Here is a 26,975-nt window from a genome sequence, read left to right as displayed (position 1 = left end):
CATTCCCAGAAGGCGATGCAAATGCTGCTGGCCCTTGGACCACATTTTGAGTCTCAAAGGACTGCCTTGCCCTAAGCAAGGTCATGGTGAGGGAGCCATGCAAGGGGGATGAGTAGGGGTGTGACAGATTCCATGCCAGCAAAGCCTCTCTGGCTGTGGCAGGGATGAGGGTGGGAGGAGGCCACCCTCCTCTTTTGGGAGAGATAAAGGTCCTGGGGTCAAAAGGAGGGTGGCAATAAGGGCCCTTAGCTCATGCGGTCCACTCTTTTTTTTTTTTTTTCTAGGTGAGAGAGAGAGAGAGAGAGACAGCGTGAGCAGGGGAGGGTCAGAGAGAGAGAGAGTCGCAGACTGAAACAGGCTCCAGGCTCTGAGCTGGCAGTCAGCACAGAGCCCGACGCGTGGCTCGAACCCACGAACCGCGAGATCATGACCTAAGCGAAAGTCGGATGCTTAACCGACTAAGCCACCCAGGCGCCCCATCGTGCGGTCCACTCTTAACAGATGCAGAGACCAAGGTCCAGAGAGTGGCTGACCTGCTCAGGCGACACGGTGCTGGGAAGACTCCTGCTGGCCGGTGGTCCTTTGCCCCTCACCCTTCCTGCCTCCCACCCTGCTGGCCGACAGCCCCCAGCCCTCTGGAGTCTCGAAGCCTGTGTTCCTGTTTAACATCTCATTATACCAAGAAGAGGGGGGCGCCTGGGTGGCTCAGTCGGTTAAACGCCCTGCTTCGGCTCAGGTCATGATCTGACAGTTCGTGGGTTCGAGCCACGCGTCAGGCTCTGTGCTGACAGCTCAGAGCCTGGAGCCTACTTCAGATTCTGTCTCCCTCTCTCTCTGACCCTCCCCTGCTCACGCTCTGTCTCTCTCTCTCTCTCTGAAATAAATAAAACATTAAAAAAAAAAAAAAGAGGGAGGCACTGCCGAGGGCCCTGGATGTCTCTGACAGACTTCTTTCATACTCGCATGAACCTCATTTTACAGAGGAGACGACTGAGGCCGAAGGAAGCGGAGGCCCGCAGCACCCCTGCCGGCCCAGAGCTCAGCCTGACTCCGGACAGGAGGACCGTTTACCGCCTTCCCCTCGGGCTGGTCAGGTCAGGACAAGGTGGCTCTGGCAGTTGAACAGGTAAGAGGGCGGGATTGGGGACCCGCTCTTCTCCCCATCCAAGGAGGGAGGAGTCGAACCCCAGGCTGACGCTGAGGGCAGCGGTGGGTCCCATGAATGGGGTGCCACCAAGCCACTAGTTTATGCCAGGCGGCCCCCCATACGCCCTGGCTGCGGATGAGGGGGGCCCCGGGCAGCGAGAAGGGCGCGGTAAGGGGGGCCCAAGGTCACGTGCGGGAGGCCCCGCGGCTGCGGGAGGCGCGGCAGAGGCGGCACGGGGCACGGGGAGGGGGGCGGCGGGCAGCGGGAGCCGGAAGCCCCCCGGCCGGCCCGGCCGCCCCGCCCCGGGGCCCGAGGCGCTGGGACGGGAGGGAGGCGGGATCTCGGGCGGCGGCGCTTCCTGGCTCGCCTGGCACGGCGGCCGTCCTGGCCACGTCACCGCCCGGCCGGGAGTGCGCTGGCGGCGGCGGCGGCGGCGGGGAGCGCGGGGCGCGGGGCGCGGGACGCACAGCCCGGCGCGGGGACGTGGCAGCCGCCTCTCTCCCGCCAGAAAGTTTCTCAGGAGTTGGCTGCGCGCGGCGCGGGGCCGCCCGGGGAACCATGAACGTGTTCCGGATCCTCGGCGACCTGAGCCACCTCCTGGCCATGATCTTGCTCCTGGGGAAGATCTGGAGGTCCAAGTGCTGCTCCGGTGAGGGTCGCCGGGGGCGGAGGGCGGAGGTGTGAGACGGGGCGGGGGAGGGAGGGTCTGGGCCACCCGGGCCCAGCCCGGGCCGCCTGCCTGCAAGGCTTGAGGAGGAGGGGGGGGCTCCCGAATTTCCGTTCAGGGTGGGGACTTCGCCCTGGGGGTGCTTGAAACTGTTTTTGCACAGCTCAGCATTTCCAAAGAAAATGTAAAGGTGTGCCCTGTGGAAGAAGGAGGGCCCTGGAAGATTCTGGAGGGGAGGCTGATTTACCCCTGCCCCACCCCTGCCTGGGCATTGCCACTGCCAGTGGGAAGAGGTGGGGGCGGGTAAGGAGGAGGTGATGCCCTCTTGCTTACCTCGTCGCCCTTGCTCTTTTTGCTCAGCAGGAGCTGGAAGGCCTCTTTCGCTCTGGACCCTCACTCGGGCCTGCAGTGGGATGGAAGGTGGGGGGTGGGGCGGGGCGGTCTGCACACAGGACTGGCCTCCAGTTCTCAGGGTCTTCTCTTTCCTCCCCTCCACCACTCTCCACTGCCCCTTGCAGACAGGATGTCCCCTCAGGCTGGACCCCCTTCCCTCCTCTGCCTGCGTGCGGCACACAAGGCTGTGATGTGGCAGGAGGGACACCAGGCTGGGCCCTGGTGAGCACGGAGCTGCCGCTGAGCGGAAGCCCAGGGAGGGCAGGGAAAGTCCCCCTTTTGCCCACCCGGTGGGCTGGCTGCCCTCCCTGGGGGGTTGGGGGGGGTTGGAGAAGTTTCAGGGTGGGCCTCGTGGTGGCCAAACAGATCCCGTGCATCAAAAGGCTTCCCAGGCCTCCGCAGACATCTTTGTCCGCTGGTGTCCTGGAGGCGCCCACCCTGTGCTGGGCACTGGGGTGAGGGGATACAGAGGCGGGTGCAGGCGGAGCGGGGGAGGGGGGAGGCCGAGGAGGCGGAGAGCAGAGCCCTGAAGTGTTCATGGGGGGAGCAGCTCTGTGCTGGGTCCTGGAGGATGGGCGGGCTGTCCCCAGGCAGGGTGTGCCATGTGGAGGGTGCTGGGGGCGCCCAGGCCTACAGGGGTTGTCCTAGGGAGAGCGAGCAGCCCGATTTGGGGGAGGCCCATAGGGGAGATGAGCGGCAGAGGGGTGGGTGGTCCAAACGGTCAGGCCAGAGAATCAGGCCAGGGAATCGGGACTGTGGAGCCACGGAAGTGTGGGGAGCAGGGGAGGGGCTCGGAGGGACCTGCAGCGGGTCACCCGAAAGCTGGGAGGGCTGCTGGCCATGGAGGAGGGGTGGGTGCTGGCGTGAGAGGCTTTACAGGAGGGAGTGGTTCTGAACCTGCAGGCCATTCCGGTTTTCGGTCTCTGGAGAGATGGGCACTCAGGGGCCCTGGGGTTCCCGCCTGGGGAGGTGAGGCAGGAGCCCTGAGAGGGGGAAACTAACTTGTACTTGGCCCTGCACTTCCGCGGAGGGCCCGAGGCGGGATGAGCAACCGTGACCGGGAGGGGGCGCTGTTCCGCAGCCCACTCTGCCCCGCCCCGCCCCGCGCCCCCTGGACCGAACACCCACAACTTGGGGAGCGGACTTTGTCCCCGTGGGAGACTGTCCGCAAGTGACAGTCGTAGCAACCAAGGAAATGATATGTTTTGTTAGAGGTGCTAAGTGCTACGGGGAAAGAAAAAAGGGCATTGGAGGCTGTGTGTGTGTGTGTGTGTGTGTGTGTGTGTGTGTAGGGGGTTTGGCATATGCCTGGCTGTGACCTGAGGAGGTGAGGCGCCTGGACGCCAGCCCCGTCCCGCCCCAAGATGCGGAGCCTGGTGTGACCCTCACCGACCCACCCGGAAGGTAGGAGGCTGCACTTAGTTCTCACCCAGCCACCGACTCACTGCGTGACCTCAGGCCTCAGTTTCGCCATCTGTCAAATGGAGGGAGGGCTGCCATGTGCTCAGTGGACCCCAGGGGGACTCCGGCCAGGTAGCGGTTCACATTCTCTCCCTTGTCTCACGTCTCTGGGCATGGCGGGCATTTTCCATTGCTTTCAAGAGAGTGTGAAAACCTTTGTGCTCAGGACAGCCAGGGCTCCCAAGCGCGAAGGTGTGAGTGAAGCCCAGGAACCCGGCAGGCTGCGGGTGCAGAGGGGGGAGTCGGGGAGGAAGGCCACGTGCGGAGGGGGTAGCCAAATGTCCCCCACCAGGCTTGCCTCCTGGACCCTCCTAAATGGCCTCCCCGGAGAGGCCTCCTTGAGGGCTCAGCGAGACCGGGTGGCCACAGGCGTGGCCCAGAGCTGGCGTCCGGGTAGCATCGCCTCCTGCACTCCATGCCCCACGCTGGGGGGTGGGCTCCTTGCCCACAGCCAGCCCCAGGCCCCAAGTCCAAGTCCCAGACCCCCAAGGGAGAACACACATTCTCACTGAATCCTACTTAGGTCTCACGTCGGCTCTGTCCCACGTGCGCAGGGGGGCTCATCTCACAGGTGAGGGGTGTGGGACCCAGCCTGGCCATACTGGTAGGAAAGCCAGCACAGGGACGCGGCACGCCTCCCCCCCACCCGAATATTAGGGGCTTCAGCGGTTGTCTCCCTCCCCAAAGCGTCCAGCACCAGCGGGATAGACGAGGCACAGTTCAGGTGTATAAAGGAAGCAGACCCCTTAATCAGGTAATGTCACTCCTCGGTGCCGAAGTCCCCAGTCACTCCATTACACGTAGAGTAAAATCCAGATGTTACCATTGTGACCAGAGGGAGGGGCTGAGGGGGACAGCGATGAGATACGGGGCCAGGGAGGCGACGGGAAAGGCCTGTGTGGGACCTCACGAGCCACGAGGAGAATGAGTCTGTGTTAAAGGGCATTTGGGAGCCACTTAAGGGCTTTAGGTGGAGTTTTATTTTAAAAATAGCCCATTGGTTGGTACTTGGAGTGGGGGTAGGGGTGGCAGCCTCCAAGGAGCTGGGGAGGCGGGGGGGGGGATCCCTGAGGTGGGCCCGGGAGGGGCACGGGACTGGGGGAGGCGGAGGTGGGTGGCTCTTGCTTTCCTGGCTTGAGCTTGGAGGGGACCGCGGTGGCGTTCTGGAAGGAAGGGAGACAGGAGGGGGAGCTTGAGGGGAGACGGTGAGGCAGGAATATAGGAGTCAGAGCCCAGAGCTGGGGACGCCCCTGAAATAGCACAGGGGCAGGGAGAAGCCCCCGGGAGCCCTCAGCGATTAGCTGGTGAGGACGGGAGCGGTCAGAGGCGGCGAGCTAGCAGTGTGGACGGCCGCCAAGCCAGAGGAAGCATGTGGTTCTGAACAGACACGGTGCGCAGCCGGCTCTGGGGAGGCTGCGTGAGTTGACCTTTGGATCAGAAACGCAGGCATCGCTGATGGGAGCGGTTAGGTTAGGGGAGGGGTCGGGACTGGTGTGGGCTTGCCGTGCCCTGGACCCACCTCCCTGGCGTAGCAGAAGTGGCCGGAGGGAGATTAAGGGCCGTGACCGCTAAAGGCAGCTTCGAGTCCTGGCTTGGCTCCCGGAAACAGAAGAAGGGTGTTAGTAGGAAAACGGGTGAAGCCTGAATCGAAGCCTGGAGTTCAGGCAACAGTGTCATGCCAGCGGGCCTATTCGGTAGGGAGCTGGGCGCAGGGTATGCGGGAAGCCTCTGTACTGTCTCGACGATTCTTCCGCGAATCTAACATCAATTCAGAATAAAAAGGTAAAAAAAAAAAAAAAGGGGGGGGGCGCCTGGGTGGCTTAGTCGGTTAAGCGTGACTTTCGCTTAGGTCATGATCTCGCGGTTCGTGGGTTCGAGCCCCGCGTCAGGCTCTGTGCTGACTGCCAGCTCAGAGCCTGGAGCCTGTTTCAGTCTGTGACTCCCTCTCTCTCTGACCCTCCCCTGCTCACGCTGTCTCTCTCTCTCTCCTAGAAATAAATAAAACATTAAAAAAAAAAAAAGAGACCAGAGCAGGTGAGGAGATAGCATGAAAGGTGTGACCCCAGTTTTGTCACCTCCATGTGGTCGTGCAGTTGTCTGCGCGCAAGTGTGTGTTGTGTGATCAGCAATATCTGAAGGGCGCTCAGAGTCTTTGAGATTCGGGTGTGGCTGTGGCTTTTTTATTTCTATCTCTGTATTATCTGCTTTTTGTTTTACAAGAAGTAAAACTAGGTATTACTTTTTTTTTTTAATATTTTATTTATTTCTGAGAGAGAGAGACAGCGTGAGCAGGGGAGGGTCAGAGAGAGAGGGAGACACAGAATTTGAAGCAGGCTCCAGGCTCTGAGCTGGCTGTCAGCACAGAGCCCAACGCGGGGCTCGAACCCACGAACCGTGAGATCATGAACTGAGCCGAAGTCGGACGCTTAACCGACTGAGCCACCCAGGCGCCCCAAACTAGGTATTACTTTTATCACTTAAAAAATAAAGCATCTTGAATCTTTACGATTTGGCAAATAAAAGAGAATGGTCCTCAGGCCCCTGCTGCTTGGTCCGCCCGCTCAGGTCTCCCTGGGGAATCAACTCCCTGTGAAGTCAGTGAGTTGCTGTCTAAAAGGCAGAACTTTGGGGACTCAATGGAAGCGTGAGGATGGAGTGAAGAGAAGCCTGGACCCCCTTCGCCGCCCCCACCCCACTACCCATACCCCCTCCAGAGCCGGAATCCGGGCAGGCACACGTAGGGGCACCGGGATCCCTGAGATCGAGACCTGAGCTGAGATTGAGACCTGAGCTGAGATTGAGAGTTGGACACTTAACCCACTGAGCCCCCCGGGCGCCCCCCACGCACCGGGCTTCTTGAGTGTCAGGGGCGCCCAGGAGTCTGTCTCATTTTCTCGTCTTCTCGTTTGGCCACAGGCATCTCTGGGAAGAGCCAGATCCTTTTCGCTCTCGTCTTCACCACCAGGTACCTGGACCTGTTCACCAACTTCATCTCTGTCTACAACACAGTCATGAAGGTGAGGGGGGGGGTGGGCGGCCGTGGTGGCGGGGCCCGCGGAGCCCCGACAGACGGGGAGCGTGCGCTTGGGAACACCGGCTGTGGAGCCAGGCAGACCCGGGTGGGAATCCTGACCGTGTTGGTGGCCGCTGGGGGACCCGGGCTTAGGCAAGGCCGTGGGCCCCCGTGCACCTCATCTTCAGAATGAAGATAATGCTAGTACTCAGAGGGTTCTGTTGAGAACATGAAATGAGGCAGTAAACGCAAATACACAATAGCCGTCGCATATTAAATATTCGATCGAGCTTAGCTATTATAATGGTTAAAAAATGAGCAAAACATCAAACGTGGTACCTTGAGCTTTCAGAGAGGTTATTCCTCTGATATCCATCTGACAAGTATTTATTGAGCACCTGCTGTGGGCCAGGTACTTGAAGAAGCCCTGTTCTCACGGAACCTCCGTTCTAACTGGGAAGACAGATAATAAAACAGCCAGGAAAGCTTTGGGTCGGGGTGAGGTTATGCAGATATTATTAAAATAGGGTGCTGTTTCCTTTCACTATTAAAAATAAAAAAAGAAGTTTTAAAACCTGGGATATGTGATAGAGAACGAATGGGAAGCTGTTCAGGGAGCGTGACCAGGAGGGGCCTCTCTGAAGAGGTGACACGGGAGTCAAGGTCGTGTGACACAAGGAACGAGCCACGGGATGATCAGAGGAAGAGGATTCCAAGCAGAAGGAATGCCTGGTGCAAAGACCACCGAGGCAGGATCAAGCTTGGTGCCTTTGGAGGACAGCCGGGGAGGACGGCCGAGGGCTGGGGGAGGGAGATGCCGCCCGAGGGCTGGAGGAAGGCCGAGGGCACAGGCGAACAGTTTGGAAACTAGTGCTTGGAAGCATGGTCCTGTTTCACAGGGGAAACCAAGCAAGTCTCGGTTCTATTCTGATGTCGTAGGCTCTGGGCCACAGCTGTTAGAGGTTCTGTTGGGGTGGGCTTTTTTAAGTCAGCCATCCCAGCTCTTTTGCAGAGCTTGGGACTTGAACCCAATGTGGGGCTTGAACTCGCGACCCCAAGGTCGAGAGTCACATGCTCTGCCGACCAAGCCTGCCGTCTCCCCCAGCCATCTGAACTCTTTAAGGCAACACAGGTTAGTGGGAGGAGCCCAGGTTTCAGAGTCAGTGAAAGGGAAGGTTACTGTGTGGATGCTGGTAAGAGAGACTTAAAATAAGAGTTATCTTAATAAGATAAAGGCTTATTTTTACCTTACTCATAACTTGGAATCCGGAGGTGGGGCGTCCAGGGCTGAGATGGCAGCTCCTTTTGTTTTTTTGAGACGAGAGAGGGCCCATGAGCAGGGGAGGGGTGGGGCAGGGGGAGGGGAAGAGAACCCCGACCAGGCTTGTCAGCGTGGAGCTCGATGCGGGGCTTGAACTCACAAACTGTGAGATCATGACCTGAGCCAAAACCAAGAGTTGGACTGACTAAGCTAACTGACTGAGCCCCACAGGCTCCTTCTGACTTTCTGCTCCACCATCTTTAGTGTGACCCGGACTCACAAGTGCATGCCACATGCAGTTGCTCAGAAGAGCCTTGCCATTGCCATCTTGAAATTCTTAATTTTTTTTAAACATTTATTTATTGTTGAGAGACAGAGTGTGAGCAGGGGAGGGACAGAGAGAGAGGGAGACACAGAATCTGAAGCAGGCTTCAGGCTCTGAGCTGTCAGCACAGAGCCCGACACAGGGCTCGAACTCACGAACTGCAAGATCACAACCTGAGCCAAAGCCGGACGCTCAACCGACCAAACCACCCAGGTGCCCCTTGAAATTCTTAATTCTTAAAGAGACACTGCAAATTGTATAGGAAGCCCTAAGGTGGCAGCTAGCCTCAAGGTTGCCTCAGGATCACCAAATGGATGCTAGGGCTCCTACCATCACATCGCATTCTGGGCAGGAAGGAGGAGGAAAGGAAGAAAGAGCAATAAATAGGGTACCTGCCATCTGGGTAAGCCCTTTGTAAAGAGCTTTCCCCAAAGTCTACCTAGTGAATGCATGTCACTGACCATCCTTATCTGCAAAGGAGCTGAGAAATGTAGTTTTTAGTTGGGCACATCATCTAATAGTTCCATTTTTAAAAAAGTTTATTTCTGAGAGAGCGCAAGCAAGCACGAGCAGAGGAGAGGCAGAGAGGGAGAGAGAAACCCAAGTAGGCTCCACGCCGTCAGCACAGAGCCCAACGCAGGGCTCCATTTCATGAACCGTGAGATCATGACCTGAGCCAAAATCCAGAGTTGGATGCCTAACTGACTGAGCCGCCCAGGCGCCCTGCTACTAGTTCCATTTTTAAGGAGAGAAGGCTACGAAATGGGGAATTCTACCGATTCTGCAGGGCTGTTGTGAAGACTCTATGAGAGAACATATGTAAAGCACGCGGCACCCAGATGCTCTCTCCTCCGTATCGGAGCTGGGACCCTGGGATTCCAGGCGCCTTGCTGGCATGGAGGACATTGTTACCTGTGGGGTGTTGAACTGCGTGAGCTTGTCTGAGGTCCTAAAGTCACAGTCTACTTAAACTCACCACAGAAATAGCAACCACCACGTACCGAGTTCATGTCTCTGCCTAAGGGTCGGACTTGAACGGTCCTGGGAGGGACTGAAGACCCAGCCCTTGGCGTGGCAGAGTAAGTTGTAGGAACCTGAGAGGCCAGTTTCTGCGTTTCTGGAGTTAGAAAGTGACCACCACTTCATTGATTCATTGATTCACTCATTCCGGGACGTTTTGCGCTGGGCCCCGAGTTAGGGGCTGGGTATTCAGAGGTGGACATGACAGTCAGGACCCTCTTACAGAAAACGGAGGAAAGAGACTGGCACACAGACATTTACAGAGCACATGATTATGGGCGGCAGTGTATACGTCCCCAGGGAGCTATGGTGACACAAAGTAGATTTGCCTCATTCCGGTGAGAAACGGAGTTTTAAAGCACAAACAGGAGTTCTCTCGGCCAGTGAGTTTCTGGACCGGCAGCATCAGCATCACATAAGAACTTGCTGGAAATGTAAACCCTTGGGCCTACTCAGACCTACTAAATCAATAACTCTGGGGGCAGGAGGGGGAAAAGGTGGCTATTTATGTGTATTTATGTGATTCCGATGCACACGTTTCAGAACCTCCTGCCTAGAAGGTTAGAGGCCCAACCATAAAATCACATGCTGGAGGACAGCTACCGTAATTAGAGCTTTTCTGGGGCGCCTGGTGGTTGTTAGTTACGTGTCCGACTCTTCACTTCGGCTCAGGTCATGATCTCAGTTCGTGAGTTGGAGCCCCGCATCAGGCTCTGCACGGACAGCATGGAGCCTGCTTGGGATTCTGTCTCCCTCTCTGCCCGTCCTCTGCTTGTTCGCTCTCTCAAAAAAAAAAAAAAGGAACAGAGCCCAGGTGGCTCAGTGGGTTAAGTGTCTGATTTCAGCTCAGGTCATGATCTCATGGTTCGTGAGTTCCAGCCCCTAATCTCCCTGCTGTCAGCAAAGAGCCTGCTTTGGATCCTCTCTGCACAGGCCCCTCATGCTCTCCCTCAAAAATAAACATTTAAAAAAAGAGAGAGATGGGGGTGGCTCAGTTGGTTGAGCATCCGACTTCGGCTCAGGTCATGATCTCACAGTTCGTAGGTTTGAGCCCCACGTCGGGCTCTGTGCTGACAGCTCGGAGCCTGGAGCCCACTTCAATTCTGTGTCTCCGTCTCCCTCTGCCCCTCTCCCACTTGTGCTCTCTCTCAAAGTAAATATTAAAAAAAAAAAATTTTTTTTTAAAGAGCACTTTTCTGCAGGAGCAACGACCAGCTCACTCAGAGGACGTTGTTAGTCCTGGTGGAAGAATGCTCACCAGTCGCTGATGCAGATCTAGGACTGATCTTTCGGAGCCCCGGAACGCCACTGCTAACTCCCCCGGACAGACACCAACCCCGTCTCCTACCCGGAGATGCCTACGCACCTTTGAGTCCTCACTCTGTTAGTGCCAGTGGTCTTAACGAGAAGCCAGGAGTTACTTCACAACAGGGTCATTAGGTTCAGAATCCAGGGCAAAGCCTCCAGAGAAACTGCAAACGCCGTTCCCGTCTTCCCCCTTGGGGCAAGAGCGCTGGCCCTTTAGTTACGTTGGTCCCCAACTCAGGGTGGCTTGGAAGCCCAGCAAGTAGGCTGGACAAGGACCCCCATGTGTCTCTTTGCCTTGCCAGGTGGTTTTTCTCCTCTGTGCCTACGTCACAGTGTACATGATCTATGGGAAATTTCGGAAAACATTTGACAGTGAGAATGACACGTTCCGCCTGGAATTTCTTCTGGTCCCGGTCATTGGTCTCTCCTTCCTTGAGAACTACAGTTTCACTCCCTTGGAGGTAAGCGAAGGGACCCAGACTAATTCCAAAGGGTAACACATTCCCCAACATTCTTCCCTCTGCATCTTTTTTAATATATGGGCTTGCATTTTGGTATGACCGTGACCATTACACACTGTTGTTAGTGCAGAAAGTGGTAGTGAGCTATTCACGCTACTCCATTTGAAAATGGGCACTCCAAACAGTCCTGTAGGTAAACAAAGCTGGCATCACAGCGCCCTTACGGTTACTGAGACCTTCTGAGACCCCCCTCATGGCTACTAGTGCACAGTCCAGGCTGAGACTGCAGGACATCTGGGCTGTGGACCAAGAATCTGTGCGGCAGCAAACATGAGGAACTTCCAATGCTAGTGCATTTTGAGAAACTATGGCTTCCATTAAGGCGAATTTATAAAGTTCTGCTACAATTAAAAATTGCGTCCTAAAGAACTGTTCATGTGACGTTTTGAAAAAAGCAGTTTAAACTTTTAAAAAAATATCTTCTATTATCAGAGAAAAGGGGGGGGATGGGTTCTATGTTGGGAACTTTTTGTTTCACTGTATTTGGTCCCATAAACATGTTAGTAATTACCTTCTTTTGAAGAGACGGGCTCCTTCTCGGTCTTGACCAGCCTCCTCTGGCCACTTCTCTCGTTGGCTCAGATCCTCTGGACTTTCTCCATCTACTTGGAGTCGGTGGCCATCCTGCCCCAGCTCTTCATGATCAGTAAGACCGGAGAGGCTGAGACCATTACTACTCACTACTTGTTCTTTCTCGGGCTGTACCGGGCACTCTACCTGGCTAACTGGATCAGGCGGTACCAGACTGAGAACTTCTATGACCAAATTGCGGTGGTGTCTGGAGTAGTACAAACCATCTTCTACTGTGACTTCTTCTACTTGTACGTGACCAAAGGTAGGTGCTCCACCACAGCAGTGTTGCTGGCGCTGGCGGCTGCTACCCACTCAATATTTGAGGGCACTGGGAAGTGAACATGGAGCTACCACTCTCTCTCTGCCCCTCATGGTGCTTTTATTTCAATGGGAAGAGACGAACAAGTATTTTTAGGCCACAAGCACATGAAAAAGGACAGACCAGGAAGACAGGGTATGTACCGTACACACACGGTATACAGAGAAGACAACGATGAGAGGACACTGGACAGAATACTTGTTAGAAACACAGACGAGGAACATTCCAGAGAATAGCTTGCGTAGGAGCCCTAAGGCAGGAACCAGCTTGGTGTGATAAAGGACAAAAAGGCTAGTATGTTTAGAACCTACAGACCCGGAGACGGAGGCTGACGGGTTTGCATCACATGGACTGCGCAGGGCAGCCACCGGCGGGCGGGCTCGTGTGCAGGACCAGCAGCTGCTGTGCAGAGTGGAAGGCAGCGGAAGCAGGGAGACTAGTTATGGTGAAGGCGCAGTTGTTCAAGGTCACCAGTGGGTGGGCAGTTGCACTGGACAGATAGGAAACATTAAGTGGAAGCCAGTGACATTTGTGGCCTAAGGCAGAGTGGGATCGGTATTGTGGGTGGGGGGCGGGGGTGGGGTCACTGAGTCTGTAGTTCATCTGTAAGCTTCCCCCTTGGCTGTAACATGTAAAACCTACTATGAACTGGGCATTAGAGATCCTAAGATTATGTAGTCGAAAGGGAGTTATCTAACTTCATCTCCATTTTCTTCTAGTCCTTAAAGGAAAGAAGTTGAGTCTTCCAATGCCAATTTGAGGGTCCCAGAGATGGTTCTACCCTTGTAACAAAGACACAGAACAAACCATTTGAAATATTCTCCTGGATGACTTCTACAGGACTCGGGCCAAATGTTAGTCAAAAATGCTTAGTGAGGATATTTCAGCAGAGCACTGATTGTTCTACCTAGAAGACGTTCTCACCAATCTCTCCCTTAAATTATAGCAGCAATAAAAAAAAAACCCAGGTCAATTAGAGGAGCATGGTGCCTCATCTCAACTGGACATCAAAAAAATCTTAGGTGCTTAACCCCACACATGGGGCAAATAAGCAACTGCTCTCCATGGCCCTAGTGTGAGCCTCCCACTAAGGAAGAGTCAGTACCGCCTGGAAAGTGGTCTCGGTGTAGAAGACAAATGCCCCCGAGAGCTCAGACCTCAAGCAAAGCACGCTGCTGTGGTGCTTTTCACTTGCCAGGTAGGAGGCCAAGTGTAGGCAGTGATCCAAAGCTGATAGTCTTACAGGGACGAAGTGTTGTGACTTCATTTCCAACCCGCCTTCAGAGGCCACAGACCAAAGCCAAGTGTATCGGCTTCGGCCAGCTGTCAGCAGCCACACGCCTCACCTCTAAACTGGACTTGAGTCTTGCTTTGGTGACAGCAGCTCCACACAGAGCACTTAGATCCAGGTAACAACTCACATCTTTCCAGTAAGACCGCTCGATCCCACCTCCCTTGCACGTTTTTAGGTGCTAAGGTTATTACTCAATCTGACATTCCCCAAACTTGGTCTTGAAGCAAATAAAAACTGTTAAGGAAACCACCACCGGACTGTGGTCAGAGAATTTTTAAGCAATAAAAAGCTCACACCTTATTGTCAACAGTGTTTTATTTATACCTACAAAAGAAAACAAGATGGTATCAAAAGGACAATTTACAAACTAAGAATAGTAACACAGCTCTTAGCATCCTGTGCCTGCACATCACACATCTACACATCTTTCAAGTCTTAATGCAACAGGAATGTGTTCAGAGGCCAGCGAGAACGTGAATAGAGAGCACTGATCCCAAGCAAAAGCCACCAACCTTTCAGATGAGAGAAGTCCACACAATGAATGGTTAGGGAGGAACTGGGGAGAAGCAGCCCCACAGCTTAATATTGAAATCCTTTCCCTAAATGAGTTTGAACCATGACTGCAGGAACTAGCCTCATAGGAGGACTCTTCTGCTCATGATCTGAAGCAAAGGCAGAGCCTAAATTGTGGGAGACAGACGCAGAGGCAGAAGAGTTACTCTAAAGCTGTATAGGAAAAACTCTGCTAGATCTCAGCTGCGCTCAGGCCACAATAGCTTTTGAGATTTGGGGTATGCTGTTCTTCTGACTTTATGACCACGTCATCATCCCTGGTGGGAAACAGGAAGCCCAGAGACCCTCCCCACAGAGGGATGCTTTAAGACCTGCAAGAGAGTAAATAGGACACCCCTTACGGTGGCACCTCTGTTTAAAAATAATCACAATTCTGATGTAGAAAGAAATGTCTACAATGGACTGGCCAATGCTCAGACAAAAATCTTTGCGGCGGGGGGCACTTTGGTTTGAAAGCACAGGGCAGTTCTGCCCATGTTTTCCTGTGCTTACCATCCTCCCTCGGCCTCAACTTCTCTAAGAAGGGTGGGGGGGGGGAACAGAAGTAAAGGAAGAAGAAAGCGTGGGGGGGGCTTAGGGGGGAACGACATGTCAAAGTTCTTACATGCATATATTTCAGCTTATGCTGACAACCTACCTGTATGTTGCACATTCAACCATACTTTTCAGAACCCCTCAGAAACCATCCCTTCTCTCTCCCTGAAGAATTTTAAAAAGAAAAGAAAAACAAAAGAACCTCAAGTATTTAGATATTACAAATCAGCAGGCACCCTCAGGCCTTAGCCAAAGGACGCAGTGGAGCCTTCCCCCTTTAACTGCATTGTTAATGAACCACACCAATAGCATAAAAAAATAATAGTCCAACACTGGATATGGAAGAGGTTTCTGGGGCTGTCTGATCTCCCTGTCCTGTTACGGTGAACACAAGGGCAGAAAATTCTTCCCAGGCCCATGTGCTACGGGAAGTCTCAGGTAAACAGTAGCACTATGAAGGGGACAGACTCACCTACCTTCAAGAGGAGGAAAAATGAAAGGACTTAGGCTTTAGTCCTCTGTAATTTCTCCTAAGCACTACCTACCTGTAAAAAGCTGAGTGCAAAAGGATGCCGAAGAAAACGTGCACCCCAAAGCTGTTACAACCAAGCACTGCAGAGAAGAGTATGAAGAGAACGAAGAGTTCTTTCTTAACGGACCCTGAAAGTTCTTTATTCAAGAGAATTTGGCCGAAAGGGCGGAGTAGCTGGAGAGTTGCTTTTATTCTAGCTCTATAGATACTGAGTTTAAAACGAAACTTTGCCATATTTAAAGGTGGCTTTTATACGGCAGGTGAACGCATACGTAACTGGTTACATTATTTAACTGGCTAATAAATTTTCAGTGAACACTTATGTTCATTCTGCCCAGAGCAGCTATTCTAGTTGGAAAATGAATTTCACAGATGGTCCCTGGTTATGTGGGGAAGAAAAATAGGCAGCTTCCACCCAGATGCCGAGATGCTACATTTAACCATTTCAATAAACACTTGGGGTTTTTAATTTAAAAGATACACTTAAGAAACTCAGACTCAGCAATTCAATGTCTAACCTGACTAAAATGGTTATTTTTCAGTAATTGGGAAGGGGCAAGGCAGAATATAAGGGAGACAAAACCAATTAGGAATTTTGTTTTAACTGTCAAATGCACTTAACAAGCAATCAGCCAAGACGACAATGGCAATGCATTGTCTTAAAAACTCATCAGCCCAAGTAACATTAAAAAGTATTACAGAAAGTGTGCAGGGAATTCCCTCTTGGTTTTCTAACCCAGTAATGAGAGCAATCTACAGCACAGTGCCACCTTCTTCTGCAGAATTCAACCCTCTACCCGCCCCCCCATTCCCCAACTCAGGGAAACAAAAATGGGCTCCTGCAAAAGGGCCTAATACCTTACTTTTTCTTTTAAGATGAAAAATAGCTCAAGTATCCTCAACATGCAAGAAGTTGGGGAGGGGGGAATCTCTTCCAGTCGGCTATATATATGTTTTTACAAAATCTGTTATTTCAGACTGGATCATTTTGGCGGACAGAAGAAACCTGGCAGTGAATTCTAACTAATCTGCATGAAAGACAAATCACAATGGTTGGGGGAAAAATAAAAAAGAAAAAGAAAAGGGGAAGAGAAATAAAAGGGAAAGACAGCGTTCCTTTAAATGTAGTTAAGTCTGCGCAAGTCACTACCACTCAAGTGGTTTCATTTACGTGAAGGAGGAGGGGGTGGAGGGGGAGGGGGGTACTGATAGGCAGTCTGCCCCATGTAACCTATCATATTGGTAGCTCCCGGAGGCTGTGCAAACTGTTGTGACATCAGCGGCTGCGGCTGCTGCCCAGACCGGCCTATCCCACTAAACTGCTGGCTAGAGCTCTGTGAACTTCTCCCAGTTGAGGCGGTGCTACCAGCCCCGTAAGTGCCAGCGCCATATTCCTGGGCCGTATAGCCACTGGTGCCATAAGCAGCCGCCCCATAGGTGCCTTGACCATAGGTGTATTGGCCTGCTTGTGCTCCAAAGGCAGAATTGGGACTTCCATAGCCACTGCCGTTAGCATAACCGGCTCTATCGGTTTCACTACGATCCCGATAGCTTGCAGAGTCTCTCCGGCCACCATCCTTGACTCCTCGAAGCCTCCGGTCACACTCATCCTGATACATCAGATTGGGATTGTTGGCAGAAGAAGTGGTCCGGTACCGAGAACGACCTCCTGATGGGAGGACACGAGGAATTTTTAATGCCAGAAATACAACCCAAGCACAGCCATGTGTGTAAACAACTCTACCAGGTACAGAAGTAGTCAGCATTCTCTGATCTGATCTTTACCCAGGCCAGCCTCCAAATCAGTGACTTTAAAATATACGCATAATTTGGGGCACCTGGGTGGCTTAGTCGGTTAAGCGTCCAACTTTCGCTTAGGTCATGATCTCGCGGTTTGTGGGCTCAAGCCCCGCGTCGGGCTCTGTGCTGACTGCCAGCTCAGAGCCTGGAGCCTGTTTCAGTCTGTGACTCCCTCTCTCTCTGACCCTCCCCTGCTCACGCTGTCTCTCTCTCTCTCCTAGAAATAAATAAAAAAAAAACAAAACAAAAAAAAACCCCATAATTTGACTCTTGAATAGGATATATTCAAAAGAATGGTCAACATGAAAAGATAATCAATTTCTCACCACTGTTAAGTCCTTTATTTTGAGGATTATTAAGAAATCGTATCTCACAAATGTAGCAACAATGGTAAAGAAGTGGAGGCGACTTACTGCAGATTAAAAATAAAAAGACGAGCGGCTAAGTCGCTAGGACCCTACAGGGACCGTCTACTAGTGCGCACCAGCTCTTGGGTGTTACTCTGTGGGCCAAGCTGCGTCAGAATTCTCTCACAGACTTTAAGCTCCTAGGCTGAATTTCAAGCCCACTCACGAATGAAAACCAAAAACTTGTATTTTAAAAACTTCTCAAGTAATTCAGACATAGAGCTTTGGCATGCAGTAAGTTTGGGACAAAATAATACCGAAATGGTAGTTCAGAAGCCACGATCCTAGCGTATTTTGCAACTATCCAATGTGTTTTAAAACGGGCTTCACGCCCAGTGAGGAGCCCACCAAGGAGCTCGACTCATGACCCTGAGATCAAGAGTTGGGATGCGTAACTGAGTCACCCAGGTGTCCTGGAACTAATCCAATTTTTAGATCCATTAACTATGCCTGTTTCTACTGCCACAAAATGGTATAAAATTACTGATCTCCTCACATGAAAAACTAAGAACCTAATGCGCTACACTAAAGCTTTTGAAGGCATTAAAAATAACCATAATTCAGCTTAATTCTGAATAGGCACCATGTACTTCACAACACAAAGGTCGGTTTCCTATCACTGTCCACAGAAATACCATGCTGCAGGAGGGCGGCCACGACAGCCGCCCCACCCTTCACACCATCTTACTTAGAAAAGATCATGAAAAACTATTAATCACTGTCCTCTGTTATTAAGTAACACACTTAGGAGCCTTCACAGGACTTTAAAAAAACAAAAAACAAAAAACCAAAAAACCCCCCACAACAACAAGAGGCACAATGAGCCCAAAAAGATACCTTGGCAGTACCTGGAGAACTCCAGGACTTACCCTTACCCCCTCCTCCGCCGCCTCCTCTGTGGTCCACCAGCTGCATCAGTTTGGGATTGATAGCCTGATTAGCCTCTTCCAGCACTTTGATCAGCTCTCGGGCCTGCTTGAGGTTCCCTGGGGTGAAGAAGGTGTAGGCGGTGCCCTTGTTGGTGCTACGGGCTGTTCGGCCAATGCGGTGCACATAATCCTCCGAGCTGTTTGGATAGTCATAGTTGATCACAAACTTGACATCTTCCACGTCTTCGAGGCCAACGAAGAGTCAGCGTGTAGGTTGACGTGGCAGGGAAAGAGAAGGTAAAGGACATGCCAACAACAGGTGGGAAGCACGAATGCAGGTGACAGCAAGAGGAAAGAAGATCAAGTTAGTAACCACTCTGAACAGGAACAAAAAAAGACTCATCCCAACAGAGTAAAAGAGGATGAATGATTCTTGGGACATGCACAGGAAGTGGCCGCCTTCTCAGCTGTAAAACCCTAATGGAATCCCCTTCAACCACCCGAACTCTTGCCTCTTCTGGATTTTAACCAACACACTGGGCAGGAGTTGTATCGAATGCCAGCTCCTTTTCAAAACTGGAAATGCAGAAGAAAGTGGGACCACCGATAAGCTACAAGGTCAAATTACTTCTACTCTGTTGGGAGAAGCCTGGCAAAATCTACCAGTAATATAACAAACTTACCTTTAAACCAGTCACAGAGCAAAGTGAAAAAAGAAACTTCATATACTTTATTACTACATTTTCAAGGAGACTTAATCAAAATAGATTTAAAAACTTTTTGCTCTCATTATTTAAAAAACTGATCAGAGCCAAAGTTAAGTACACACCTATTTTCCTTTGCAGAAATATCCAAATTCTCTCTCCCCATTCAATTACAAGAGCACATTACACTAAAATTTCACTGTACTACCAAGCCCAGCTCCGCCAAATGAGGTTTTTGTTTTTTGTTTTTTTTTTTAATTACTCAAGGTTATTTCAACTCAGTACTTGCTTCAAGTATCAAAGATTGTCTACATAACCTGGGAAATTAAATAGCCAAAGTGGGTGGGAAAAACCATGAAACCTTGAGACAAGTTTAATGTTCTATCTGCTGCTGGGAATTGGGTTGAATAACCTCCTAATGCTTAAAGTATGTAAATGTTAGTGTAATGCTTTCAGCTAAATGTAGATTTTACCTACTTAAACAAACAAGTCTAATATAACAAAGAATCCTAATGTTTTGTGGAAAAAAAATCTGCATTTTACAAAGAATATTCAGAAAATATCCTAGATAAAACACAGATTTTTGTGATATAAATAGTTAAAAAACATTCTCTGTTTGTTACCAGACCGATGCACACTCCCTCCTCCTTTGGGAAACCGCTGCAGCCGATCCCGTCTCTTTGCCTGTTATTTTTGGCGGCCTCCTTTCGAAAACTCCGCCTTCTGACACGGGACCACTGGAGCGCGGGGAGCATGCATCAAGGGTCCGTGGCAGTGAGAAGTCCCCACACACGCTCGCTCTGTGAACTGGCTTAGATGCTTCTCTGTAGCCCCATTTGGTTGCCAAGCGCCGGAGAACCTGGGTTCGGGTAAAAATTTCAGGTCCTCCAACGCCTCCCCCAAGGATAATTGGGGTGATTGTAGAAAAAAATAATTAATAAAAAAAATGTAAGTTACATCCAAAGGGTCAGACTGCATCTATTGCCCAGACTGGATCAATTTCAGGGGAAAGGGGAGATGATTAAAAAAAAAAAAAAAAAAAATTCAGCTGTTGTTAACGGGCCTGTGAAGAAAGGGGCATTAGGTCTGTTTCTTATTACGATAAAGGCTCCTCAGTCTTTACTGACCCCTAAAGTCCTGAAATCACACCAGAAAGACGAGAAGGCAGTTATCACAGGGGGCAGCGTGAGTCTCCGGCTAGGGTCGTTGATGCAACAAGGGAAAACAAAAACGGCCGGGGCCAGGGTGGAGGTGAGGTGAAGGGGTGGGGAACTGCGCCCCGGGACCACACCTTCAGAGCTATGGTGCTGCTCCTGAGTCAGTCCCGCGGCGCAGGGCCGTGGGCAGCAGGTTGGGCTCAATTACTGCACCGGAGGCACAGACGGCTGCTTTCCTAGCAGAAAGCACTGGGGCCTGGAGTCAACGGTTCGGAAACTTCTACTTGGGGGTATTTCTGGAGGGGTTCAATAGGGGACAGACATGGCGCGAGTTCTTCACACTACAAAGGTGTCCTGCATGTATACACATAGAGCTGGCTGCGGGCACAAAGGAGCAAGCGCGGAATCTGGTTTTCTCCAGTCAGGCCTGCCCTGAGCTTATCTGCGCACGGCCACAATGGGATCTTGCTGCCTTTAGAGGAGATGCTGTAGCAGGGTGAGAAACCGAAAAGTTAATGTTTTGGCCAGCTGCCTGGGATAACGACTTTTTGTCTGACAAACCCTAGGACATGGCCGGAGTCTCCAATCACTAACTGGGAGGGACTGAGACTCGCCAACAGGCTCATCTAGAGCTGCTTCGGGCCAATGTAGATTTGCCTCGGCCATGTACTGAGTGATCTGCAGCTGATATCAAAGCTTCTGTTAAAAAACAAAACAAAATCAATTCAATACTTTTAGTTTAACAGTGTGTAGTTTAAACGGAAAAAAAAAAAAAAAAGGAAAAATTAAAAATACCCCAGTGGAAAGGGGATAGTGGTTTCCTGAGGAGGACTATCATAAAACTATGGGAATTGAAGAACTTACCTGAAGGGAACATTTAAGAGGCCATCGCTGGACAGGAAGTGAAAAAAGGCCTGGTGACTCAGCTGAAAATTGCACCCCTGTCTATGAGGTAGAAGCCTTCACTTTCCAGGATCTTGTAGGACCTTGGTCAGCATTCTGCCATTTTGGTGGGTTTTCCCCCTCCTTTAGATTTTTACAAGGCAGCAAACAAAGGGGCCCAAAACAAGCACTGATGCTGAGTAACAAGAAACAGACTCAGGTACCTTCCCTCTCCCCTCACTTGGATGAGTGGGGGTGGGATGAAGAGTCTAAGTTATTCTAATGGTAGCCAATTGATTTGGTTTAGAAATGCAGGGGGGAAGGGAGGAAATATTTTTAATTGTCTAGGCAAGATGCACAAAGAAGCTACCAGCACATAGCAAGCCTGTTTAAAAACCACCATCACTGAAAGCCTTTGTGTAAATTGCTTTCAGGCCTCAGCCTCTTCTCCCAACAGGCCCAAGTTCTAACCGCACAGATCCAGACATGACCTCGGAGGGCAGAGACAATTTTCAGTCATGGCTGCAGGTCACCACCTCTGAAGGAGGGAATGAGGAGTGCAACGTATAAAAAGCCTTCATTCTTTTGTATTCCGGTTAAACGCTTTCTCTTTATGTTAAGTATTACAAGGGAATATGGTACTTCTCACCTTACTGGGCAAGAAATTAAATACCTGTCAATAATTTAAAAATATCTTGGTGACAGTCATCCTTTTTTAATATAAAAATTTTTAGATGCACCTGTTTACCTCAGAATAATGGGATAAAGCACCACAAAATAGTTATATAAATCTTAAATCATAATGGGTGGAAAACTCCAGAAGAACATGATTTTCAAGTTCTTAAATTGGAAGACAGCACATCGATGACAGGAGCATAGGTGGGAGGAGGGGACAACTGAGTGCATTCGATAATCTTACTGCAGTAAATAAAATTGGGCAATGAAGATTTAATTAATGAATGCTAACATATTTATGGACTTATTAAGTCCCAAGAATACATTATGTTAGCATTCACGGAATTGGACCTCCACACACACATATACATACAGGGAAAAGAGTATCTGTAAAAACTAGCTTCTAATAAGCTAGGTTCAATCAGGCTCATCCTATCCAGCCAGAAAACAGAATAAAACCAGGAAAAAGCTGAGCTTTTCAACTGAATGTCTCCTGTCCCCTCTAATCGTTTGAATAGTCATGCCTAGGCCTTGCTGCAGACCAAAGCCTGTTTGTCAGGAGCAGGAAGAGACTTTGAAAATAAAAGAAGAAAAAAAAAACACCAAGGTTAAAAAAAGTTGTGGGGGGGAGGGGAAATAATCACACTTTGTATTCTTCTCTTTTAAACATTTATCTAAACACATATATAGTGACTCTAATTTGAAATGACAAAGCAATCTTTAAACCAAAAGATACATATACCATTGACAGAGACACCTATCTATACAAACCTAGCCCACGGGAGGCTACATCTGTGGCAATGAGGATGGGAGCCTTTCCTGAACGGAACTCTGCAAAACAAGAACAGTACCACAAAAGCCAAGTTATACAATCAAAGGCCAAGTGACTGTCTTTAAAAACGACCATCCACACATTCCTAGCTATCTGGCCTTTTTACTCTACCATGTTAAAACGTCAAGTAATGGTGTCAAGAACATGCCAAGCTCTTTTAAATTCAAGGAAAATATAATTCTCCTGAAAATCTTCATTATACTCACTTTTAACAGAGGGGCAACAGACCAAAAGCTACCTCTACTAAGAAATAAAACCGAAAGTAAGAGGCAGGGGAAGGAAGCAAGTTTAAAAGATATGAGATGAAAGGAGAAACCCTACTCTCCCCAGTGAAATAACAGAAAATACATGTACTAGTCTCTGCCCCCAACTCCTGGCACTGAGCTCCTAAACAGAGATGCTAGGAGAGTCTTTTATTCTTAGTCTTCAGCCTTAGGTCCTGACACACAGACCCCAAGTCTCTCGGAAGTTCCTGGGTGATGGAAGTGTCTTTTGTGCTGAGGCAACACTTGGCAGAACCCCGGATGGCTTCAGGAAGGGGGCTGGTCACCAGAAAGACCACGCCACGATTACAATGAACTTTCAGCCCTACCCCTCATCCTCAGAGAAGAGGATGGAGACTGAGTTAATAATCAATTACGCCTATGCCATGAAGTCTCCACGGTTTGGGGAGCTTTACAGGCTGGTGAACGTTATCTATTTTAAAGATAAGATCTTAGGGGCGGCTGGGTGGCTCAATCGATTAGGTACAACTCTTGGTTTTGTCTTAGGTCATGATCTCACAGTTCGTGAGATCAAGTCCCACGCCGGGCTCTGCATTAACAGTGCAGAGGCTGCTTGGGATTCTCGCTCTCCCCCTCTTTTTCCCTTTCCCCTGCTTGCGTTCTCACTCTTGGAATAAACTTAAAGAAAAAAAAAGACCATATTAAAGAAAGTGTGGTGTAAGTCACAAAAAAGTGTGAACTGCCAGCATTATTGACTTTAAAGGACAGTGAAGATAAGACAAAAATGCCCCATGGGGCGCCTGGGTGGCTTAGTCGGTTAAGCGTCCGACTTTTGCTTAGGTCATGATCTCGCGGTTCATGGGTTCGGGCCCCACGTCGGGCTCTGTGCTGACTGCCAGCTCAGAGCCTGGAGTCTCTTTTGGATTCTGTGTCTCCCCCTCTCTCTCTGACCCTCCCCTGCTCACGCTGTCTCTCTCTCTCCTAGAAATAAATAAAACATTAAAATAAATAAATAAAAAAAAATGCCCCTAATATTCAATTAACTAGAGCAGAGTTAGGCAACACAGCCAGACCATTTCTTTACATATGGTTCTTGCCCTTCTCTTTGCTACAACAGAAGACTTGAATGACTGACACAAACCACCACCTTTACTACCTGGTCCTTTACAGAAAGTGTGCCCATCAATGAAACAGTATGGACAATATGTATTTAGTTTTGAACTCACCATTAAGCACCCAATCTCTTTCTGGTTGACTCTTGTCTCCATGGATACACATAGCTGGCCAACTGTCAGAGGAAAAGTAACTGATATTTCAGAACTCTTAAAAAGAGGAAAATCTAAACTTAAAAAAAATTCCTACTGAACTATAAATATAAAACCTGAGGCTAATTACCTCAGGGCAGCACTCACCCATCTCTGCGCATCCTTCGAGTGAGGTCATCACAGCGTCTCTTTGTCTCTACAAATATTATTGTCTTATTTTCCTTTTCAGCCATTATTTCCTCCATGAGCTGGATCAACCTGAAAACAAGACCAGCAAAAGTGCAGTCATTCAGAGAAGGCCTCCACATACATTATTTAGAAGGTATGTCTACAATATTAACTCCCCAAAGCCACAGTGCTTTCTTTTCACTTTATTTTTTATACAGCTGATACTATCAGAACTGGGATTTAATGCTAAGATCCTTACTTTTAACCACAATCCTCTGTTGAATCATATAAAGAAAGCCAGTAATACTTTTAATGTTTCTGGGCCTCAAAAAATGTCAGGCTTCTCAAAGTGCTTTAGGTTTGGAGGATAATTAGGAATGGTTCAAGAGCATCCAAACAGTAAACTCTTACTTGTGGTCCTTTTCACTTTCCATGCAGACATCCACGATCTGGAGGATGTTGTGGTTGGCACTCAACTCCAGATTGCCCACGTTGATCTGGGTGTAATCACGCAAGAAATCCTCTGCAAGCTGTCTTACTTCCTTCGGCCAGGTTGCGCTCCACATCAGTGTCTGCCTATCAGGCTACCAGGAAAAGAAAAGCCTCCTTTTAGGGTTTGCAACAGTCCCTTTTAGGTTAATGACTGCAACAGGCAACAGGCATACAGATAGTGTTTTGTCAATTTTACACACCCTGATTTGGTCAACAATTTTACGGATCTGAGGCTCAAAGCCCATATCAAGCATCCTGTCGGCCTCATCCAACACGAGGTAAGTACATCGGCGAAGATTGGTCTTTCCTGACTCCAGGAAATCTATCAGGCGCCCAGGAGTAGCTATACAGATCTCAACGCCTATAAAACAAACCAAAGACCTAGTCAACTAAGAATTCTTTATACACTGTCCAAGCCTCAACAAACTAAGAAGCACCAGCTCTGATGGCTGCATTCAATACCATGAGGTACTAGCTACATTTAACACAATACTTTAAAAAGCATGCTGTTAAGACACTTATGTATAATTATCAAATCTTCACAAAGTTTAATTAAGTCTCTAACGATGTTAAACTTTCCCCTAGTAGCATTTTAACCATACCTGAGAATTTCTAACCTGCTGAAATAACGGAATCTTTTCCCACAAGGATCCACTATTTTCCCCTTCAATTGTTCATTCATAAAATGGATAAAATGAGATAAACTATTTCTTACATGCTAACTTAAAAAAAAAAAATTACCTCTCTCCAAGTCTCGAATCTGGGGACCTTTAGGAGCACCTCCATAAATGCAAGTACTCTTCAATCTAGAACATTTGCCATAGTCGTCAGCCACCTGCTGTACTTGCTGGGCAAGCTCTCTGGTAGGAGCCAGAACCAGACACTGAAACAAACACGCACATTAACACACCTCTCCCAAGTTGAAAAAGAAAAAGAACAAAAAGGTTATCTAATTCTTTTTCTATTGCCTCATCTGGTACTTTAAGATTACATGATGGGGAGAGAAGGCAAGAGTTTAAGACCATACGCTGGAGTGTGGCAAAAAACTGTGACAATATTTAGCATGTGGAATGATGGTTTACTCACATGATTCATTGCTTTATTGCTATTTAAGTAGATTTACAGATTGTAAATCACCAAGTTTTAACAACTCACAAAAAAATGAACAAGTAGCTTTAACCATGGATTAAATATTAGCAAAACAAAGAACAAAAAACAAACCCAGATGAATAAGTAAACAGCAGACACTTTTCTGAATTCTAGTTTTAAGCTTTTAGCCAGACACATAAAGCAAAAACAATGATGACTTATATACAATCAAAACAATACAAAATTAAGACCCTTTCAAATGGGTATCGGATACACGGTTATCAACAGATCCTGTTCTGTGTAGAGATCCATTAAATATTAGCTAACAATAATAAAAGCTAATTCTATTAGCCATATGGAATCTATTACGTACTGGATAATGCAAAATGTTGTATCTTTTTGTGAATATTTTGAGACGTACCTAGTTGTAAAAACATAGCAAATGCAAGCTCAATTTTTTAAAGATTTAATTTTTTTTTTTTTAATTTCTAGGAGGGGGGGGGAGAGAGAGAGAGAGAGAGAGAGAGACAGACAGACAGACAGACAGACAGCGTGAACAGGGGAGGGTCAGAGAGGGAGTCACAGACCGAAACAGGCTCCAGACTCCGAGCTGGCAGTCAGCACAGAGCCCGACGTGGGGCTCGAATCCACGAACCGCGAGTTCATGACCTAAGCGAAAGTCGGATGCTTGACTAAGCCACCCAGGCGCCCCTAAAGATTTAATTTTTAAGTAATTTCTACACCCAAGGTGGGGCTCAAACTCACAACCTTGACACCAAGAGTTGCATGCTCTACTGACTGAGCCAAGCCAGTCAGGCACCCCTCAATTAAAAAAAAAAAGGCAACAAGGGGCGCCTGGGTGGCTTAGTCGGTTAAGCGTCCGACTTTCGCTTGGGTCATGATCTCGCGGTTCGTGGGTTCGAGCCCCGCGTCAGGCTCTGTGCTGACTGCCAGCTCGGAGCCTGGAGCCTGTTTCAGAGTCTGTGTCTCANNCCTAGAAATAAATATTAAAAAAAAAAAAAAAAAAAAAAAAAAGGCAACAAGATGTACATTCAAAATGTTTGAAAACCACTACGCAAATCTTACAGGAAACAGCATTAAGTGAAAACATATCAAACCTGAAAATTATCTTGCCCTATAAATACTTAACAGAAATATTACTTAACCACAAAGAAGACACACCCCAAATCTGACTGACACAGAACAGAGACATCATTTCATACTTCCTCCTTCTCCCTCACGGCACCACTGAGCAATTAAGACCCGTATGTGAATGCACTGCACAGCAAGTGCCTACAGAGGAAGGCAGCATACTTAACGGTAAAGAGGAAGACTGGTTCAAATTCAAGCTCAGCCTTTCAATAGCTCTGGGCTAGGGATGCCTGGATGGCTCAGTCGGTTGAGAGGCAGACTTCAGCTCAGCTCATGATCTTGCAGTTCTTGAGTTTGAGTTCAGCATCGGGCTCCCCG

The 26,975-nt window shown here is 49.4% G+C and overlaps 2 protein-coding genes across 2 annotated transcripts in view; one reads left to right on the top strand and one right to left on the bottom strand.

Annotated features, from left to right (window-relative positions):
• Positions 1 to 1,541: 1,541 nt before the first annotated feature.
• On the top strand, positions 1,542 to 13,602 carry KDELR3 (KDEL endoplasmic reticulum protein retention receptor 3). Its single transcript, XM_039246125.1, has 5 exons — positions 1,542 to 1,796; positions 6,585 to 6,685; positions 10,898 to 11,056; positions 11,699 to 11,951; positions 12,728 to 13,602. Exons 1-5 carry the CDS (start codon positions 1,706 to 1,708, stop codon positions 12,766 to 12,768), a joined length of 645 nt encoding a protein of 214 aa, XP_039102056.1. The 5' UTR covers positions 1,542 to 1,705; the 3' UTR covers positions 12,769 to 13,602.
• The window catches only part of DDX17 (DEAD-box helicase 17), a 28,733-nt gene continuing 15,357 nt past the window's right edge, over positions 13,600 to 26,975 (bottom strand). Inside the window, exons 7-14 of the mRNA XM_039246093.1 lie at positions 25,158 to 25,299; positions 24,617 to 24,777; positions 24,336 to 24,508; positions 23,904 to 24,014; positions 23,718 to 23,779; positions 22,207 to 22,266; positions 18,018 to 18,260; positions 13,600 to 16,610 (exon numbers count right to left, since the gene is read on the bottom strand). Coding sequence (XP_039102024.1) covers positions 16,105 to 16,610; positions 18,018 to 18,260; positions 22,207 to 22,266; positions 23,718 to 23,779; positions 23,904 to 24,014; positions 24,336 to 24,508; positions 24,617 to 24,777; positions 25,158 to 25,299 — 1,458 coding nt within the window. The 3' untranslated portion in view covers positions 13,600 to 16,104. The remainder of the gene's footprint in view (positions 16,611 to 18,017; positions 18,261 to 22,206; positions 22,267 to 23,717; positions 23,780 to 23,903; positions 24,015 to 24,335; positions 24,509 to 24,616; positions 24,778 to 25,157; positions 25,300 to 26,975) is intronic.

The sequence above is a fragment of the Hyaena hyaena genome, unplaced genomic scaffold (genome assembly GCF_003009895.1).
Source record: "Hyaena hyaena isolate Hyena2069 unplaced genomic scaffold, ASM300989v1 scaffold_280, whole genome shotgun sequence".
Classification (NCBI taxonomy): Eukaryota; Metazoa; Chordata; class Mammalia; order Carnivora; family Hyaenidae; genus Hyaena; species Hyaena hyaena.
The sequence above is the reverse complement of the archived record's forward strand: the minus strand, read 5'-3'. Positions and strand labels throughout refer to the sequence as shown.

Bases quoted from the DNA above. Each gene is read 5' to 3' on its own strand.
- KDELR3 (XM_039246125.1), top strand. From the start codon at position 1,706: ATGAACGTGTTCCGGATCCTCGGCGACCTGAGCCACCTCCTGGCCATG. The intron at 6,686-10,897 runs GTGAGGGGGGGG...TTGCCTTGCCAG, and splicing joins TCTACAACACAGTCATGAAG to GTGGTTTTTCTCCTCTGTGC. The intron at 11,952-12,727 runs GTAGGTGCTCCA...ATTTTCTTCTAG, and splicing joins CTACTTGTACGTGACCAAAG to TCCTTAAAGGAAAGAAGTTG.